Source organism: Hemiscyllium ocellatum, chromosome 5 (genome assembly GCF_020745735.1).
Source record: "Hemiscyllium ocellatum isolate sHemOce1 chromosome 5, sHemOce1.pat.X.cur, whole genome shotgun sequence".
Lineage (NCBI taxonomy): Eukaryota > Metazoa > Chordata > Chondrichthyes > Orectolobiformes > Hemiscylliidae > Hemiscyllium > Hemiscyllium ocellatum.
The window spans coordinates 24,107,355-24,126,501 of record NC_083405.1 but is presented as its reverse complement, the minus strand read 5'-3'; the positions used below and the strand labels follow the sequence as shown (position 1 = coordinate 24,126,501).

Genomic DNA, 19,147 nt, shown 5'->3' with positions numbered 1-19,147 from the left:
TTCTTTATTTTTCTTTGCCTTTTTTTTGCAAGTCAGGAGGATAATGCTCTGTCTTGGAGTGACGGCATTAAATGAATCAAAGGTCTACCAGCAAACATAATGAGATTCGAACCTATATGTAACCTGAATCTCTGGATTACTAGTCCAGTGATATTTCTACTATCTCCCTAGTATGTACTACTGACTTTAAAGTAAATCAGTTGTACACAACACCGTATACTCACTTTGAATTATTGTTTTGATTAAATAAACACATCATTTATATTGTAGGAGCAGTTTGATAACTCTTAGAAGTACCAAGGATATTACAGATTTAAGTACTCCAATAGGTTGCCTCTTATTTTTCTTATTAAAAGTCATATGTATGTGCAATCAATACCTAGTGCCTTATGTACGACGTGTATAATTGCAATACAAATCATATTAACATCAGCATCAATTGAAAATTGAGTCAATAATAATTTTTGTCCTGAAAGTTGAGCAACAATCACTTGCCTTACAGATCCATGTTAATGATTATGCTCCAACCGAGACTCCCTTAACCCTCGTTCTTTTAACTTGATCAATATATCATGCTCAATTCACATTCCCTTTAAATGTAGCTATACCTCTCACCTCGATGACTTTTTGTGATGAGTTTCACAATCTAATCGCTCTCTCTGGCTAAAGCTATTTCTCCCAAATTTCCTATTGGGTTTGTTGATGACTGTTCCTGACCCTTAGTTCCAAAAATATTCTTTGTAGCTTTTACCCATGCTTCTGTTTGTTACTGTTTTAATATAAATGGCTGCAATTCACACAGTGTGGCATCCTTTTCCTTTGTTTTTCATACATTTGGCAGCAGGGGGAAGCAAGTCAGTAAATGGCAATATAGAAGCCCAATGCAAAAGATAATGGGTTAGTAAGTGGGGTGGGGTAGGAAGGTGGGGAAGAGTGAGAGAGAGAGTTAAAAACAGCTGTAAAAACAACACTTAAGGTGTGAAAGGAAGAGAACTGGTCCTTTCTATTAAGTGCCAAGTAAATAAGATATATAACGCGGCTGTGGAGGGGAGGGGGAGATAAATGGAGAATGGACATACTGCAATCAATTTCTGATTTCAATCTTGAGAGGAAAATGAGGTGTTGTTCTATGAGCTTGCATTGTGCTGTGTTGGAACAGTGCAGCAGGATCATGACAGAAATGTTATCATGAGAGCCAAGTGGCTTATTCAAATATCAAGCAAATAGGTGGGGGTCCAGCATTCTGGCAGGCAGGTTTACCACTGCAACACAGGTGTGTTTTACACTAAGAAGTGGAGGGGAGGGGAGGGGACAAACTGGAAATTCAAGCAAGAAGTTAAAGGGGAAGTGAGAATAAGAAAAATTTAAGAAAGACAACAGAATCAACTCAGCAGAAAACTCTAGGGACCCTACAGTATGGTCAAGTGAAATAGGGATTGATAGGAAGGGTAAAGGGAGTAACAAATTAAAATATGAATACACAAAGTATACGAAATAGGGTGGATGAGCTTGAGGCTCAGTTGGAAATTGTCAGGCACGATGTTGTGGGGATAACTGAGACATGGCTTCTAGTGGACAGGGTCTGAGAAATGAATATTCAAAGCTATACATGCTGTCAAAAGGACAGACTGACGGGCAGAAAGGGTGGGGTGGCCCTGTTGGTGAGGAATGATATTCAGTCCCTTGCAAGGGGGAAAACCATAGAATCGAGAGATGTAGGGTCAGTATGGATAGAGCTGAGAAAATCTAGAAAGACTCTAATGAGAGTTATGTGCAGGCCCCCAAACAGTAGTTTGGATGTAGGGTGTAAGTTGAATAAGGAGTTGAAATTGGCCTGTCGCAAAGGTATTATTATGGTTGTTATGGGGGATTTCAACATGCAGGTAGACTGGGAGAATCAGGATGGTACAGAACCCCAAGAAAGGGAGTTTGTGGAGTGCCTCCGAGGTAAATTCTTAGAACAGCTTGTACTGAAGCCTCCCAGAGAGAATGCTATCCTGGATCTGGTGTTGTGCAATGAACCGGATTTGATCAGGGACTTCAAAGCAAAGGAGCCGTGAGGAGGTAGTGATCATAATATAAGTCTTAATCTGCAATTTGAGAGGAAGAAGGACAAATTGGAAATGTCAGTATTGCAGTCGAACAAAGGGAATTGTGGAGCTTTGAGGGAGAAGCTGGCCACAGTTCAATGGCTCAGTACCCTAGCAGGGATGGCAGTGGAACAACAATGGCAGGTATTTCTGCACATGATAAGGGAAGTTAAGCACTGTATAAAGATAAAAGAAGTATAACATAGCAAAGATGAGTGGGACGCCTGAGGACTGGGAAACATTTAAAAGCAACAGAGGATAACTAAAAAAGCAATATGCAGAGGTAAAAATGAGGTAAGTAAGCAAACTGGCCAAAAATATAAAGGTGGATAGTAAAAGCTCTTTTTAGGTATGTGAAAAGAAAAGAATGGTTAAGACTAAAATTGGGTGTTCCAAGACAGGAAATGGATGAATTTATGGGGAACAAGGAAATGGCAGAAGAGTTGAATAGGTACTTTTTGCTTGTCTTCCTTAGTGAAGACACATCCGTCTCCCCAGCTGTAATTGTGGCTGAAAGACCTAGGGTAATGGATGAACTGAAGAGCATTTACATTAGGCAGGAAATTATGTTGGATAGACTGTTAGGTCTGAAGACTGATAAGTCCTTGCGACGTGTAGGTCTGTATGCCAGGGTACTTAAGGAGGTGGCTCTTGAAATTGTGGTTGCACTGGTAATCATTTTCCAATGTTCTATAGATTCAGGAGCCATTCCTGCGGATTGGAGAGTGGCTAATGTTGTCCCACTTTTGAAGGAAGGAAGGAGAGAGAAAATAAGGAATTATAGACCGGTTAGCCATTTATCAATGGTAGGAAAGATGTTGGGAGTCAATTATAAAAGATAAAATTACGACTCATTTGGATAGCAGTAACAGGATACGTCAGAGTCATCATGGATTTACAAAGGGGAAATTGTGCTTGACTAATCTTCTAGAATTTTTTGAGGATGTAACTATGAAGATGGACAAGGGAGAGCCAGTGGATGTAGTGTACCTGGACTTTCAGAAAACCCTTAAAGTATCACATAGGAAATTTAGTGAGCACAATTAGGGCACGTAGTATTAGAAGCAAAATACTGACTTGGGATTGAAGATTGGCTGGCTGGCTGGCTGGCTGACAGGTAGCAAAGAGTAGTGACAAATGGGTCCCTTTCAGAATGGCAGGCGGTGACCAGTGGGGTACCACAAGGTTCGGTGCTGGGACCGCAGCTGTTTGCAACATACATTAATGATATAGAAGAAGATATTAAAAATAATATTAGCAAATTTGCTGATGACACAAAACTGAGTAGCAGGTGAAATATGAAGGAGGATGTTATGAGAATACAGGGTGACTTGGACAGGCTAGGTGAGTGAACGGATGCATGGCAGATGCAGCTTAATGTGGATAAATGTGTGGTTATCCACTTTGGTGGCAAGGACAGGAAGGCAGATTACTATCTAGATGGAGTCAGGTTAGGGAAAGGGACCGTACAACATGATCTAGGTGTTCTTGTGCGTCAGTTCTGAAAGCATGCATGCAGGTACAACAGGCAGTGAAGAAAGTTAATGGCATGCTGACCTTCATAACAAGAGGAATTGAGTATAGGACCAAAGAGGTCCTTCTGCAGCTGTACAGGGCACTGGTGAGACTGCACCTGGAGTACTGTGTACAGTTTTGGTCTCCAAATTTGAGGAAGCACATTCTGGCTATTGAGGGAGTGCAGTGTAGGTTCATAAGGTCAATTCCTGGAATGGCGGAACTATCAAATGTTGAACGATTGGAGCAACTGGGCTTGTATACGCTTGAGTTTAGAAGATTGGGAGGGGATCTGACTGAGACATATGAGACTGTTAAAGGATTGGACACTCTGGGGGCAGGAAGCATGTTTCTGCTGATGGGTGAGTCCCGAACCAGAGGACACAGTTTAAAAATAAGGGGTAGGCCATTTAGAACAGAGTTGAGGAGAAACTTCTTCACCCAGAGAGTGGTGGCTGTGTGGAATGCTCTGTTCCAGGAGGCAATGGATGCCAAGTCTCTGGATACTTTCAAGAAAGAGATGATAGAGTTCTTAAGGATAGTGGAATCAAGGGTTATGGGGATAAGGCAGGAACAGGATACTGATTATGGGATGACCAGCCATGATTATTATGAATGGTGGTGCTGGTTTGAAGGGCCGAATGTCCTACTCCTGCACCTATTGTCTATTGATTATCCAACTCAATACCCTGTTCCCTCTTTTTCCTCATATCCATTGATCCTTTTAGAACAATATGTAATTCCTTTTTGAAAATGTCAGTGCTTTGGCTTCAACTGCTTTCTATGGCAGAGATTCCACAGGCTTGCCATCGTCCGGGGGAAAACCATTCTCCTTATTTCAGTGCTAATGGCCTACCCCAGATCCTCTGGTTCTGGAATCCCCAGTCATTAAGAACAGTATCCTGCGTGTATCCTGTTAGTCCTGTTAAACTTTGAAGGATTCTATAAGATCCACACTAATTCTTCTCAACTTCAGTGAATATCGTCAAAACTAATTTGGTCTCTTTTCATATTTCAGTCCTGCCATCCCAGTGTTATGGGCCAGGCCAGACCCTGCGCAAAACATTTCAATAAAGTAGCCTGGACCCTAACTTTGTGAGTTGTTTTAAGCAGGAGAAGGTTCCAGGGGGAATGCAGCTGGCCTAAACAAAACAGAATTTATTTGCAATTCTTCCAAATGAAACACAAATGAGAACAGCCTATAGAATAACAATCCATCTAAAAACCAACAGACTATCCCAACTTAATGATGCTCTTCCAAATTCCTGCAACAATCCTCATAAACACCCCTTGGCAAAAAAGGTAAAATCAAACACAGGGTTTTACGAGAGAGAGAGAGAGAGATGGCAGAGAGATTCATCATGGAACACCTTCTTCCATGGAGCTCTTTCATGGATCTGCGCCTCAAAGATGACTGACTGCTTGCTTTGAACAGCCAGAATACTAAAGCCAAACCAAACCAGTGAAAGGCTGAGCTGGGAGAACTGGCCACTCTCCTTTCATTGTACAAGTTTTTAAAAAAAATTGATGGATTTTTTTGCCTGAGACAGTATCTGTTCGCAATAGTCAAACTGACCCTAAAACGCTTCAAACCTAGACTGTTCGGAATTGCTGCTTTTACGACCTCTCTGGAAGAAAAGCAAAGGACAGCATAACTTTGTTAAAGGAACAGCCTAATCGCACCACGAATCAGTGCGAGAAACTTCAGTTGCCACTCCCTCCTTAGCCAGAACATCTTGCCAATATACCAGGTATGGTCTCGGCAAGACCCTGTACAATTTCAGCAAAACATCCCTGTTCCTGTAGTCTAATCCTTTTGTTATGAAGGCCACCATAGTATTTAGCTTCTTCACCATCTGCTGCATGTAAAGCTGGATTTTACTTGGAACTGCTTTCACCTTGGCACCAGAACCCCTCTAAATTTACAAAACAAGCCCCATTCATCCCCGTGTTCAGGGTATGAGATGCGCTTCTGATGAAGTTAGTGGCAAAGCAAGTGAAAGTCCAAGGGAATTAGAGATCAGAAAAGTTATAGTGATGGAAAATTAAGCAAAATAAATGTTATTTTTGAAGACTTAGGTTCTTGTTGTATTTGTTCATGATTTATTGCAGTAGAAATCAATTGGTTATTACATTTTTATTAAACTGAATAACTTCAAGTAGGAATTATACTGCAATATGAGTTGACAACGATTTTACTTGGTTCTGAAAATCTTTTCTTTTTAGGAAGTATCTGTGCTGCTTTACGATCAGGTTTTTAAAGTTCAAGAAGGGTACAATAATAAGACTCATCGTGATGATCGTGAGCATAGCCACCACCAAGGTCTTAATATCAATGATGAGGTATGTTAATAGCCATTTTTAGATAAAAATTATGATCATTAAATTGTTATACCCTGATGAGTTGCTATAATCAAACTTGCAAAAGAGTGGTAATCAAAGCTGCACTGTCCCTTCAAAAGATGATTGTAAGTATTTAACGTTCTCTTATAGCAACTCTGTTGTTTTTGTCTTATCATTGGGGACAATTCATTTTTCCTTCAATTATGATGCAATAAATGCTATTCTGTAGAGTTCTTACATTCCATATACAATATATAATGTTATTAATGGTTTTATGACATTTCTAAATACTCCAAAGAACATTATACATCAAATGTTATCCTGCTACTCACTATCAGTAAGATAGTGGGAGAACAAGGTAGAAGCCTCCAACCTTGGGGACAGGGTAGGTTCTCCACCCCTACCCCCACTTTGATTTTCCTACAGGTTATCCTTTCTTTAGATGTTGCTTCTTAACTTATTTACACCTGACATGGGAGCATCCTGAATTGCTGAGATGTATTCAGAAATGGGGCCAATTGAGTTCCATATTCCATTCTTTACAATGGTTACATGGCAATCGTTCTTGTCACCTATAAACTGAACGGCATTCTTTTCAGATTCAGTTACCCTCTGAAAACAAGTTAAGTAAATAAATAATTAACATTGCTTTTTTTTTACATTCGATTTAATGGAATTGAAAATAATTACTTAAGACACCAAGTGTTCCTTTCTTCCTAGCAACCAAAGTAGACAGAATTTGTCCCTTCAAGTTTTTGAATTTAGATCATAAAAGCTGAAAAGTTTCATGAATAATCTGGTTCCCTTGTAATTTACCCAATTTGTGCAGTATCCAACTTCAAAGCTTGTAATATGATTTTTCATTTGTCACAATCGTGACAATACAATGGTTGTAAGAGGTGTATTTTCTCTTTTTAATGGAGAGGTTGAGACACTGGTTTACAGTGCTGTCTTTCAAGGCAATAAACAGCTAAGTCCTTGGGGATTTTGTTTAAAAAAAGTAGAACAATAGAAGCAGTCTGAGGGTGGGGTGACGGGATCAAGCTCCCACTTAACCTGGATCTTTAGCTTTCAGTAACTGCTGGGGTTGTGAAAGCTGCTCCCGCTCTCTTACTCACTCTGTCTCTCTTTGTGCTGCAGTGAAAAGCTTGAATTCTCTTCCTGCTGTTAGAATTGCATGTGAGACAATCTATTTTACTGACTTTACCTTTGCTAAGGTTATGCTAATGAGATGTTGCTGTACTGGAGCAGTTAATGAGGAGTTTATTATTTTAAGTATTTCAATACATTTGCCATTAAGCCTTTTTTTTAATCATGTCTGTATTTTAATTATACTGTCTGAATAAAATGGTTTGCTTCGAGCCTAGTAGTTTGACCAATCGAATTGCATCCAGTATATAAAGCCAGGCACTTGCCTTTAAAAATAAGAATAATAATAGGGGGTAGCTATCTCCGTGACATGTTTTGAGGGGGGTGGGGTTGCTCCGGTCCATAGGACTATTATTTTTATATATGCAGATTAAAGAAAAAATATAATGTAGCACCCTATCACAATCCCAAAGTGCTTCACAATTCATTAATTACTTTTGATATTCGGTAACAAAAGCAAACTGGGTTTGTTCAATATATCATTTCAGTTGCATAACACTGTAATCTTTTGCTATAAATTCTCCACAGCTACCTGACTAAGGAGCAGCGCTCAGGAAGCTAGGACAGGTGCACAATCCTTTATCCGAAATACTCAGGATCAGCTGACTTTTGGAATTCAGAATGTTTTTGAGTTTCAGTATAAGTGACAGTTTGATGGTGAAACTTAAAAAAAATCTTTCTGAAGAACAGACTTACTGTGAGTAAAACAGGACCTGAAACAAAATCAAGGCCAGCCAGTGCTGGGCCACGCCCCCACACTTCACATCTGAGTGACACACTTCGAGTGGGTGTGGACTTGGGTTAACTGCACACCAAAAAAACCCTGTTAATGAGGAAAACAAACTTCACAAAAAAACCTTCAGACTTTGGAGTTTTTCGGATTTCAGATAAAGGGTTGTCTACCTGTACTTCCAAATAAACATGTTGGATTGTAACCTGGTGTTGTCAGATTTTTAACTTTGTTCTCCTAAAGGAGCCAGAGTTGCTTTGACAACATAACATTTTCCAAGCTATGTATATTGAAGCTGGAGGCTCAAATTTCTTTCCATCATGTGGCTGACCAGAAATCTCTCCTGCTCTTCCTGTATGCTCTTGAAGTATGTTGAAAGGATTTACAAGTTGACGCTGTTTTGATGCAACGTTTGGCCATCAAATCCTAGGCTGGGAATTGAACCTGGTGCTTCTGGCTTAGAAGCAGGGATTTTACCCATCACAACAGAAGTCTTCCATCCTTTTCGTGATAGGGGAGGGAATATTCATCAAGAGTTTCCACTGCCAGTAGCTATGTTGGGAATGTATGGGAGTCAGTGGAGCATGTGGTACAGTGTTCTCCATAGCTGAAAGATGTGACAGTCAACATCCAAACTGAACATGAATATTACTTGGGTTTATAGTGTCTATGGAAGTATACTACATGTCAATTTGATCTATTTTATCCTCATTACCTGTGAAGGTATTGAATAGAACAACTTTTGCAATTTTTCCCAACATAAGTCATATTGGAATCAACTCATAATTTTGAACAATGATATCAGAATGGTGAATTAGAAAATTGTTATGTTCATGTGTCTTCTCTCCTGGGGCAAAGCTAAACTGATCACTCAATCAGAAAAAAAGGCTATCCATTTTGAATGGAAAGAAAAAACATTTAATATGGGAAGTGTGAAAAAATTCAGAATTAGTTTTGTTGTGAGTTTGGAGATTTCATAAGAAAAATACAAAACAATAAACTGTTGAATAACAATCGCGTGTTTAAAACATCATTTAGTTCGTTCTGTTAGTACCATGAACTGTTTTAAGAAATACAATTGAGTAATAGCTACGTGTTCCTCTTTCAGGAAAGAGCACGAACAGTTCCAGTCTTGGCGTCATCTTTCTACGGTAAACGCCCTGCACTTGAATCACCAAATCGAACTTTTGTCAGAATTGCCCGAGTCCAAACAGAGTTTTACAGAAGGAATGGTATTGCTAATTATTTGGAGGAGGATCAGCAATGAAAGACCAGTAAAATCAGACTCTTATGGACTCATTTTCTCTGTAATTTTAATATTGTTTTTAAAATATAGATTTTTAAAATAAAAACATTCTTGATTAAAAATTGAAAATCGTTCAAGCTTAAAAAATCAGAATTTGTAGATGCTGGCTTTTTTAAAAAACATTTTTCCATTTCTTCACAGATGGGTGGTCATCCATGTACCTTATCTGCAGCCAATTGAGTCCCCTTGGAGCTTCCATGACAAGCTCCCTCCATCCCCATTGCATTTTCTACTTTCCCTCCAACACCCCTGGATACCCCAGGCAGAAGGCGTGAGACATGGGTGTCATTGGCTGAGTCAGCACTAACTAGCTATTCCATATCTTTGAGCATTGTGTAAGGTGTAGGGGAGACTTAATCTGAAATAATATCTACAATACTGGACACTGTACTACAGGAAGGATGTTTAAATGTAAATCTTGCAGTTCAGAGAAGGTTTTTTTTTAAAAAAATGGCAGTCCACTACTTTTCCTGATATCAATAAAATAGCTGTTCCCAGGCCTGGATCACCCTCCAATTCTTGACAAAGTCGGGGCCCATGCTGTAGACTCCTTTGCTTTTTGGAACTCTGGTTGGCTATTATATCAGTAATTATCTCTGTACTGTCAGTGATCTCCTGGATTTGGGAAAATCCATCACAGGCAAAGAGGAGATTGAGCTTTGCTGCCAGCAATGGCATATCTGTTTCAATCCGTATGTGGCTCTCTGCTGTTGTTGACAGCCACACTCTAATGTGTTTCCCAATTCTCCAGATCTCCTATGCCTCTCAATATAAAGCAGCAAATGACTGCACCAAACTCTGTTGTTAATCTCATCTTTTAATTGCTGGTTTTCCCTTCCCACTCTCCTTTTGAAAATGGCAGTGATACCATCCAAGATTGTGATTTCTTTTTCTTCTAAATCATAGGTGATTTGAAGAGCCAAAAAATAGAATCCCAGTGACTCATGGGTTGGCTGGATGATAGTCATCCTCATTCACTTCATAACTGAAGACAAATAAATTTACTTCCTCCACCTCTTTGTAACCTTCTTGATTATTTTCTTCTTTCTGAAGCTTTTCTGATGGACATGTAGGAAAAACAGGACAAACTAAGAGTTTGTCTCTCCAACCTTTCTGGTGTCAAGATACTGTGAATTGTAATTATTTAGGATTTGAGCAAAGTTTAGTAATTAATACTAAAGCTAGACTAGTTCTACACTGTCGAACTGACATGCAAATCTACTAAACTGATGACCAGAGGAGTGGCAGGCAGTGTCATTTTGACTTACCTTCATGTGTCCCAGCCACACTTAATTATTTTTTCAATGAGTGAGAAATACTTCATAAATTCCCACTAGAACTTGAAGATTTGATTGTGTGAGTTTCTTTTCCTGTTGCTATCACAACCAGATATTTTTTCCCCTCATTTGGGTCCACTTGGCAAGTCGAGAAGTGGAAACTTCTTTCCAATTTTGCACAAATTATCGAGTGAGGTATGAGTTGTCATGTTCTGAAATGCTATCCAGGATGTTAGTGTTAATGTAATGTTATCCCTGCTTTGGAAACTTTGACCGGTTTATGTATTTAAAAACACTTCATCCAAGCGCTTGTGTCAGTGAAGTTGCCAAAGGAGCACAGAATTGGGTTTGTGCTACAAATCTTCTATGAATAAAGTAGTTTTAATAATGAATATGCGAATGTCTCCCAAGTTGCCAAACTATTTACTCTCTGTCTGGTTCTTTCCATCTGAGAAAGGATGTTACCTTAAGTGATCCATCTATTTGAGCTGGGCCATTGGGGTCACCTCCTTTTCTGACAGAGCTGACTCTTTTCCATGATATTGGGTCTCACAGGTCTTCTGAGTTATCTTCGGTTTCCATATGGTCTTCCTCTACAAGTCTTTCTGCATGACTTTGCTACTGGAGTAACTTCCAGGTGTGTATTCTTATTGCCTCCTTGTCAGGAATGTTCCCAAATGGTCTATGGCCATTAAGGTCACGAGCAGGTTTCAAAGCATCCAAGAAGGGGGTCATGACAATACTTTTCACTGTTGCTGTCCTGGGAAAGTGTGAGGTGCATGGCCAATTTAGAATGTCCAGTTTTGGGCACTTGACCACTATTGTTTCCCTAGTTTTTTACAACAGTTGCTGCATGTTTATATAGGCCAAGTGGTCCATCAGCCCAACAGAGCACGCCCATTCTATATGGAATTTACGCTACCTCACTATCCATCAAACTGTAAATGAGTTTGACTCGCATGAGTTACACTGGTCAGTAATGCAAATCATCAGCTTTCATTAATCCCACTTATGTATAATACAAATGAGAAAAATAGCCCCAAAGATTTATGATCCTGTTTTATGAAGTCACCTGATGAGAGATAGTACTCTGAAAGCTTGTAATTTCAAATAAACCTGTTGGACTACAACCTGGTGTCGTATGACTTTTGACCTTGTCCACTCCAGTCCAACACTGGCATCTCTACTTCAAACCTGAAGAGTGGGCAGAGAACATAGCCTGTTGTCACTGGCTTCCCCATCTCTGCCTCCCGTGTGAAGTGAGATTTTCACCTGCGGTTCACTATTAGAAAGTCTAGCCTCAAAAAGATACAGATCATTTGAGGCAACTGTATAATCTCAGTTGCATTACCTGGAGTGTTATTGGCCATTGCTGGGACTATAAGCCATCCTCATAGTTTAAGTGCAGGAGCTCATAAGACTGGTTAGTTGCAGGGCAATGAGAGTGGGGATGAGAGGCTTTATGGGAATAGGGTGTAGGGAACTTTTCAGAAAAGTTAGACTAGGAAGGAGAACCCAGGTATGTGTGTAAGGACTGAACAGATCATGACACTAACTGGACAGGAGGCCAGTGATGGAGGTACCTTTCCTTCCCCTCCCCATGCAGTAAGGTGATCTGCTAAGTGTCTTAACCACCCAATTTTCTAACTCTTCCCATTGCTCAAATTATTACTGCTGGTTGAGATGTTTAGGGGCCTCAATTGTGATGAGAAGGGCAATTCCCAGTCTTCAGTGCCTCCCCCATTTGAAATTGTCAGTAGAGGGGCCATAATAAAATTCTGCCCAGAGAGAAACCTTGATGCCTAAGGATTATGTGAGTTTTGTTTTTGTTTTTCTTTTCCCAAATATTAGTGAAGAATGGGGCAGTAATTAAACCATAATGAAATAGCTTCATCTCAGACCCACTTCCACTGGAAGTTGTAGTCCAATATAGCAGGCAGCGTCACACAGCATTGCCCTTTGATGTGAAGGGCACTGCTCGTCACTGGCCACTTGGGTGTTTCCTTTCTTCCTGGTGGTGGAAATTGAATAACGAATAGTACACTTTGTGTCTTTCACAGTGTCTCACACCTGCACACACACACACACACACACACACCATGGGTGTTGTGGAAAAACAAGCAGTTAGGCAGTAAAAGAAGAAAAAATTAACCAGGGGAGTCTGGGAGTGTGGCAGATTGGTCGAGAGCACTTCTTGGAGTTTTCCACTTCTAAGGAGATTTGGGTTTGAATAAAAAAATATAGCAGGCAGCATGTATCCACTCAATTTACTCGAGAAGTGCATTGATTGCCATATTGGCCGTGGCTACCCAATAGATGTCCAAGGCATTTAACTGATGCTGATGCTGTGATTAATTTTTTTGGGGGGATACATAGCTGAAGATTGCCACTTAATAACTAGTTTTGTGCTTTTCACTTGTAGTACCAAGAGGAATACTCTAGCTACTTGAACTCTTTCCAGTTGCTTATTTCCTGACTCTCCTGAGACTTTTGCCAAAAAGAAATTGGCCAATCCTGCTGCACATTATCCCCTCCCAACTTGCATGTGATGGTGTGGTTGAAGGGTGCAGCTCACTGATGTTATTTTATTTTCACTTACAGATGTATTTGCCAAGGACCTGTCAGCCTCATTAGGCAGGAGTAGAGGGCATTTAAGGTGTTATGAAGAGATGTGATCCAAATACCATGTGGACCCATATAAATATATCTTGAACATTTAAACACAAGTAACTTTGTTTTTGTTGTGGTCAATGTCTTTTCCTTAGCAATGTTGTACTTGCCAGGAGTGAAGAGTGTGGTGCTGGAAAAGCATAGCCGGTCAGGCAGCATCCGAGGAGCTGGAGAATTGACTTTTTGGGCATAAGCCCTTCATCAAGGCTTGTGGGTAGGGGCTGAAAGATAAATAGGAAGAGGGTGGGGTTGGGGGAAGGTAGCTGGGAAAGCGCCAGGTGGATCAAGGTGAGGGAGAAGGTGATAGGTCAGCGGAGACAGTGATGAACAGGTCTGGAGAGTGATACCGAGTTGGAGGCTTGGGACTGGGATAATGTGGGGGGGGAGGGAAAATGAGGAAGCTGTTGAAATGCACATTTATCCTGTGTGGTTGCAGGGTCCCAAGGTGGAATATGAGGTATTCCTGCTCCAGGAGTCGGGTGGTAATGGTTTGGTGATGGAAGAGGCCCAGGACCTGCATGTCCTTGACGGAGTGGAAGGGGGAGTTAAAGTGTTCAGCCATGGGGCAGTGAGGTTTTTCAGAGAACACCTTTGGCACACCCATACCCACCAACCTCACTTCAACTCCCCCTCTCACTCTGTCAAGGACATGCAGGTCCTGGGCTTCCTCCACCGCCAAACCATTACCGCATGACGCCTGGAGCAGGAACACCTCATATTCCACCTTGGGACCCTGCAACCACACAGGATATGATGGAAAATAAAGAACATGAAAGCATGGGAAGGGTTAAAGCATGAAGATCACTGGGATCTGTGTTCTGTGAAGGCAGGATGGGATAACCATAGTGGAACATTCTTACACCAATTAGCAGAGTAAGGTTAAGGCTGAAAGGTCACTATGGCGAGATAACACAAGTAATAAAGCAAGTTTCTCTGTTAAGTGTTATTATGACAGGAATGGAACCATAAATATTTGGGACATGACATTAAAATATCTAAGTAATAGTAGAGTCAGCTTGAGACAAGAGACTATTGTAACAGATTTCCATCTGTCATGATAGGTTAGTCTGCAATTGAAGGTCACTGTAGCAGAGTTAGCAATAAATACCTAACCATGACATTAGAATAACATTAAGTAGAATGTACAACTAAAGAGATAATGGGAACTAACATCACTGGTTTATTGTGTGGCTAAAGTGAGGTACTTTGATTAATATAGTTGGACATGCTGATAAGCTAACAGAAACATGATAAAAAAAATAAAAATCCATGGACCCTGAGTGTCACGGTTTTTTGTTTACAAATAAAAGACCTACTTCTTGAAGAACTCTCTGTGTCTCCTGGTGGTTCTCTATATTTTCTCCACAACAAATTTGGTGCTGTGAGCAGGGTCGTGCAGAGACCCACTGGACAGAGGACGGCAGTAACAGGGCACTTCTTGGTCCACCGGGGGCACTCCCGAGACTGACAGAACAAGTGTACCCAACAAAAAAACAAGGTTAGCATTTTTGCTGTGAGTTTGGACTATATTCTGCTGGCTTAGAGGGGTCCTTGGGGACTCGGAGATGCGGGAACCTGCCGGAGGGTCTCTCCGATCCAAGATCCAAAGGCGAGGGGTAAATTGCTACTGAAGGAGACGTGGAGAATTGGTCAAGAAAACTGCGCAGTGGGGTAAGGGGTGAGTAAGAATAGAAAGTAGCAAAACTTTCAAGTGGTGTATGTAAGACCCTATAGACAGATAGGGCAGAAATATAAGACCCTATGGATGGATAGGGCAGAATAAAGAAGGGAAAATTGTTTTATAAGACCCTATAGAAAGATAGGGCAGAATAAGTAAGGGGAAATTGTTTTACTGGAAGCGCTGATAGACCTGTTTAGAAAGCCAGCAAATTGGTAGTGGAAAATAGCACAAAATAGTCATAGTGTTATAGTGTTACTAGACTGTTCAATATTTTAGATTAGGCCTGTAGGATAATAGTATTTTTGGAAATGAACAAAGGGTCTGTTTAAGTAAGGCTCTGGCTGAGAGAGATTGATTTATGGCCGAGCTCTTGTGTGTGTGCGTCTGTGTGTGTGAGAGCTTAGGGAGAGGGAGAGGGCTGGAAAGGTGTTGCCGGTCAGAGCCAACACAGTAATCAACACAGGTGTGACCCAAGTGCCAGCGCAAGGTGGGGGGGGGGGGGGGGTGTCCTATCAGATAGCCGGACGGGTGCCAGAAAGTCCCATGCCAGAAATAGAAGTTTTCAGAGAAGCTTTCCCACGGGTGATGTATCCAGGGCATGGTAGATTTAAACAACAGCTTAAACAGAACTGGAGTCCCTAAGGACAGTGACATAGGAATGGGGGACTAAGGTACATGATAAATAATCAGGCTCAAGGGGGGCCAGAAATTATGTGCTGGGGATGCCATCAACCAGGCCACTTTAGGAGGAATTGCCCTTATTGGACCAGGCTCTCTCTGCCCTACAGCAGGCCTGGATGGCGGGAATCCCCAGTGACCACTTCCTAGACACGTACAGGCCCAGCAGGACCTGTTAACCCGTATGGGATGTGCGAGGGATGCCCTGAGAACCTGAGTGGGAAGGGGCACTACCCTGTAGTAGCAAGGGAGGCTGATCGGGAACCAGTAATACAAGTTAATATTGAAGGGGGGCAGACACCAGTGATGATAGATACTGGAGTTATATACACTTGGGTACAACCGTGGTATGCCTCTCACCTTCCCATGTCAAGTAAATTTGTTAAAACTGTCAGGTTCTCAGGGAAATCACAGTTAACCTGATTTATAGCTCCAATAAGAATAGAAATGGAAGATAAGGAGATATTATTGTCTAAAGAGACGTCAATTAACTTGTTAGGTAGGGATGCTTTACTACAGTTAGAGGTAAGATGAGAGCGCACACAGCAGGGCTTGGTCATAGAAAAGGCCAATACACAATTAGTGATGCAAGAAGTTAAAGATGTTCATGTTTAGTGGATGGGGGGATATAGCAAGTGATATTCAAGACATTTGGGGGATGTGGGAAGCAGAAGTGTTGACGATGTTGACTAAAGCAAGACCACCTAAGTCTGAGTTGCACGGTACAGTGATATTTGACGAGTCTCAGGGTGAGGTGTTAGAGAGGCAGTGGCAGCAGGAAGTCACTGCTCCACAATATTTGAGAAGTGAAACAATAGTATTAGGGGAGCAGGGAGTGATCCTGCAAATAGAGAGAGATGTGTTCCTGGAAAAGTGGTAGAGAGTACCAGGTGCCGCACCACATGTAACCTTACTGGTAAGTAAGGGATATCAATCTACAGACTTAGGACCTATGGCCAGGCATGTAGGAACAGTCAGGAAATGGCATATGCTCACGACAGGGGTTTGGGAATCTGGAGATGGCAGCTACATTAAGATCCTAGCATGCTGCAACTTGACAGGGAATCCGAAGGAAGTCAAGGTAACACCCCAGCGGAGCATGCCAGTGACAGTGGGGGGACGTGATCAATATGGTAATGAGCAATTGGATGCTTTACCACCCACTTTCTGGTCACAGCATGATACAGATCTGGGGAGAGTGAAATCAGTTAGCTCAGTGGAAATAAGGGTGAAACCAGGAGCTGGGACAGTAATGAAATTTCTGACGAATGAAGTTATCCCAAGGTTTGGGATACCATCGGAGATCAGTTCAGACAATGGGTTTGCCTTCATTCAGAAAGTAATTAAGTTGATGCTGCAGTCTTTGAGAATCAAACAGAGGTTTGTCTCCGTGTATTATCCCCAGTCACAGGGTATGGTGGAAAGGATGAATGGGACATTGAAAGCCAAATTAAACAAGATCTGTACAAGCACCAACTTTAATTGGATTAATGCGCTGCCGCTAATGAGTTATCGCATGCAGACTAATCGCATAACCAATCTAACACCGCATGAGATGCTTACAAGTAGACCTATGCCAGTGCCCAGGTGGAAAGGCCCATACAAAGGGCCTAGCTTGGAACGGTTAAGCATAGAATTAAGCAATATATGCAGCAGCTCACCATGATACATGAGACTATCCACCTGCAGGAAACACAAAGGGAACCGACACCTGTCAACGAGGAAGGACCTATTACACCTGGGGATTGGGTGTACGTGCGGGTTTTTCGAAGATGCTGGAATGAGCCGAGGAGAGAGGGACCTTTTGTATTGACTAAGGCATTACCTTCCACCATCCAAGTGGAAGGACGACACATATGGTACCACCTTAATCATTGTACTAAAGCTCTCCCAACAGCACAAACTAACTCTAACACTGAGGTAAGTGGAGCTGAGGCCGAGTAACTTGGACACAGGCAGACCACACAGGAGGCTAGTACCCCTCAGCAGGGTTCCGAACAAGGTACAGGTGACGTTCTTGGAGGTACTGATCATTCTTGAAATGATTGTGATGGAGAAGTGGAGCATAGGGAAGACATGGAGGATGCACATGATACCCCTCTCTCTGAGGCCAGGCCTGCATACTCAGACTTGGAGACCATTGATTTGGCAGACCTGGACTGGTAATGCCAGGGTCATTCAGGCTGGGAGGCAAAGACGTATTAGAAGTGCAGACCTTGCTGCCTTAACATGGGTACGCGTCCGTGACAATCACTGGTATCAATGGGCAACTATACGGCCGTAATGATGGCTAGACAGGACTGTTTCTTGTGTACTAAGGCAACCCCCCTCATACGATGTTGTCCCTATGCCTTATAACTCGACTGCCTGTACTCAATGGCATTTGCAGCACTCCAGCCGACCTCTTAATCCGGATGATTCATCAACTTACAAGCTATTCCATTGCCCGTTTTAGTGCCTCCTACTTCAGGCCTCTATGTTCTATCAGCAGGATGCTGTGAACAGGCAGCAACTCTAACGTGTGGCTACAGTATCCCGTAGTTCACCAGTAAGACTAACTACATGTTCCCTTGGTTACTTTCAGGAAAAGGGAAGGGCTGAGTTTTGAATGCTTTAAGCGAAATGGCTCCACACCAGGAGGCTATTTTAAGGGTCTTTGAGGAAATATGATTGAACTCGAGGTGGAGTTCAGGGCGGTTTTAAATTCTCAACACATCCCACTGGCAGATACTTGGTGGCTGTGGGGTAGGAAAGGAGGGTTGCGCCTGATGCTGCCCACTGTCTGGAGTGGCAGCTATGCATGTGTAATGCTCCTACACGAGGTAGTTATATCACCACACATGCAGTTTGACTCTATATCACAGTCAGCTTTGCGCCGAACTGAGCGACGGTATGTCCCTGATTCGACGATTCGGATTGATAGCAGAGGACAGACAAGAGGTATTCCTAATGAGTTTAAGGCTGGCAATGAGATTGCCGTGGGCTGGAAGCTCTCATCCCAGTGACAGTGGTTAGCAAGAACGCTGAATGGATTAATTACATTTATTACAACCAGCAGAGATTTATCAATTATACTGATGATGCCCTTGTGGCCTTGGGAGAACAATTGGAAGCGACTACCAAAATGACAAGGCAAAACAGACAGGCCTTAGATTGGATACTGGCAGAAAAAGGCTGGGTTTGTATGATGTTTGGGGAACATTGCTGTACCTTTATATCTAACGACACTAGCCCTGGGGGATCTTTTACTAAAGTAATGGAAAAACTAAAGAATCTAAGGCGGGAGCTAAAAGAGGTTTGGTCATCAGGCTTTTGATTGTTTGAATAATATATTCGGGTCTTGGGGAACATGGTTTGTCAAGACTGGTCTTATTGTATATGCGGTTTTGCTTGTTGTTGCCTTAATCTTTTGTTGTGCTCCACCTTTTATTAGGTCCTTTTTAGTTTGCGTCATTACATGGCAACTTTTGGTCAGTTCAGCTATCCCAGGAAGTGCTTACTCGTCAGATGGAACCCCACCACTCTACTATTATGATCTGACAACTGCCACAGTGCAAGGAATATGTCCAAGTGGGGACATCGATGATAGTTCTGAAGAATGTGTGGGTCCTAGATTGTGAGGGATCTTGGGTCTTTTATCCTGTTCAGATTACTGGAGGGCCCAAGGGACCCCAGGAATGGAGGAAGAACCCTTTAAGTCTCAGACTC

At 41.9% G+C, this 19,147-nt stretch overlaps 1 protein-coding gene across 4 annotated transcripts in view; it reads left to right on the top strand.

The window, feature by feature from the left end:
• cfap90 (cilia and flagella associated protein 90) overlaps positions 1-13,202 on the top strand; it is a 33,566-nt gene extending 20,364 nt beyond the window's left edge. The window contains exons 2-4 of one of the 4 annotated variants that reach the window (XM_060825341.1): positions 5,832-5,948; positions 8,936-8,978; positions 13,012-13,202. In XM_060825341.1, coding sequence (XP_060681324.1) covers positions 5,832-5,948; positions 8,936-8,978; positions 13,012-13,085 — 234 coding nt within the window. In that variant the 3' untranslated portion in view covers positions 13,086-13,202. Of the gene's footprint in view, positions 1-5,831; positions 5,949-8,935; positions 9,135-9,274; positions 9,983-13,011 lie in introns of those variants that run through there. The other 3 variants (XM_060825338.1, XM_060825340.1, XM_060825339.1) reach the window with 3 other exon arrangements.
• The last annotated feature ends 5,945 nt before the right edge of the window (positions 13,203-19,147 follow it).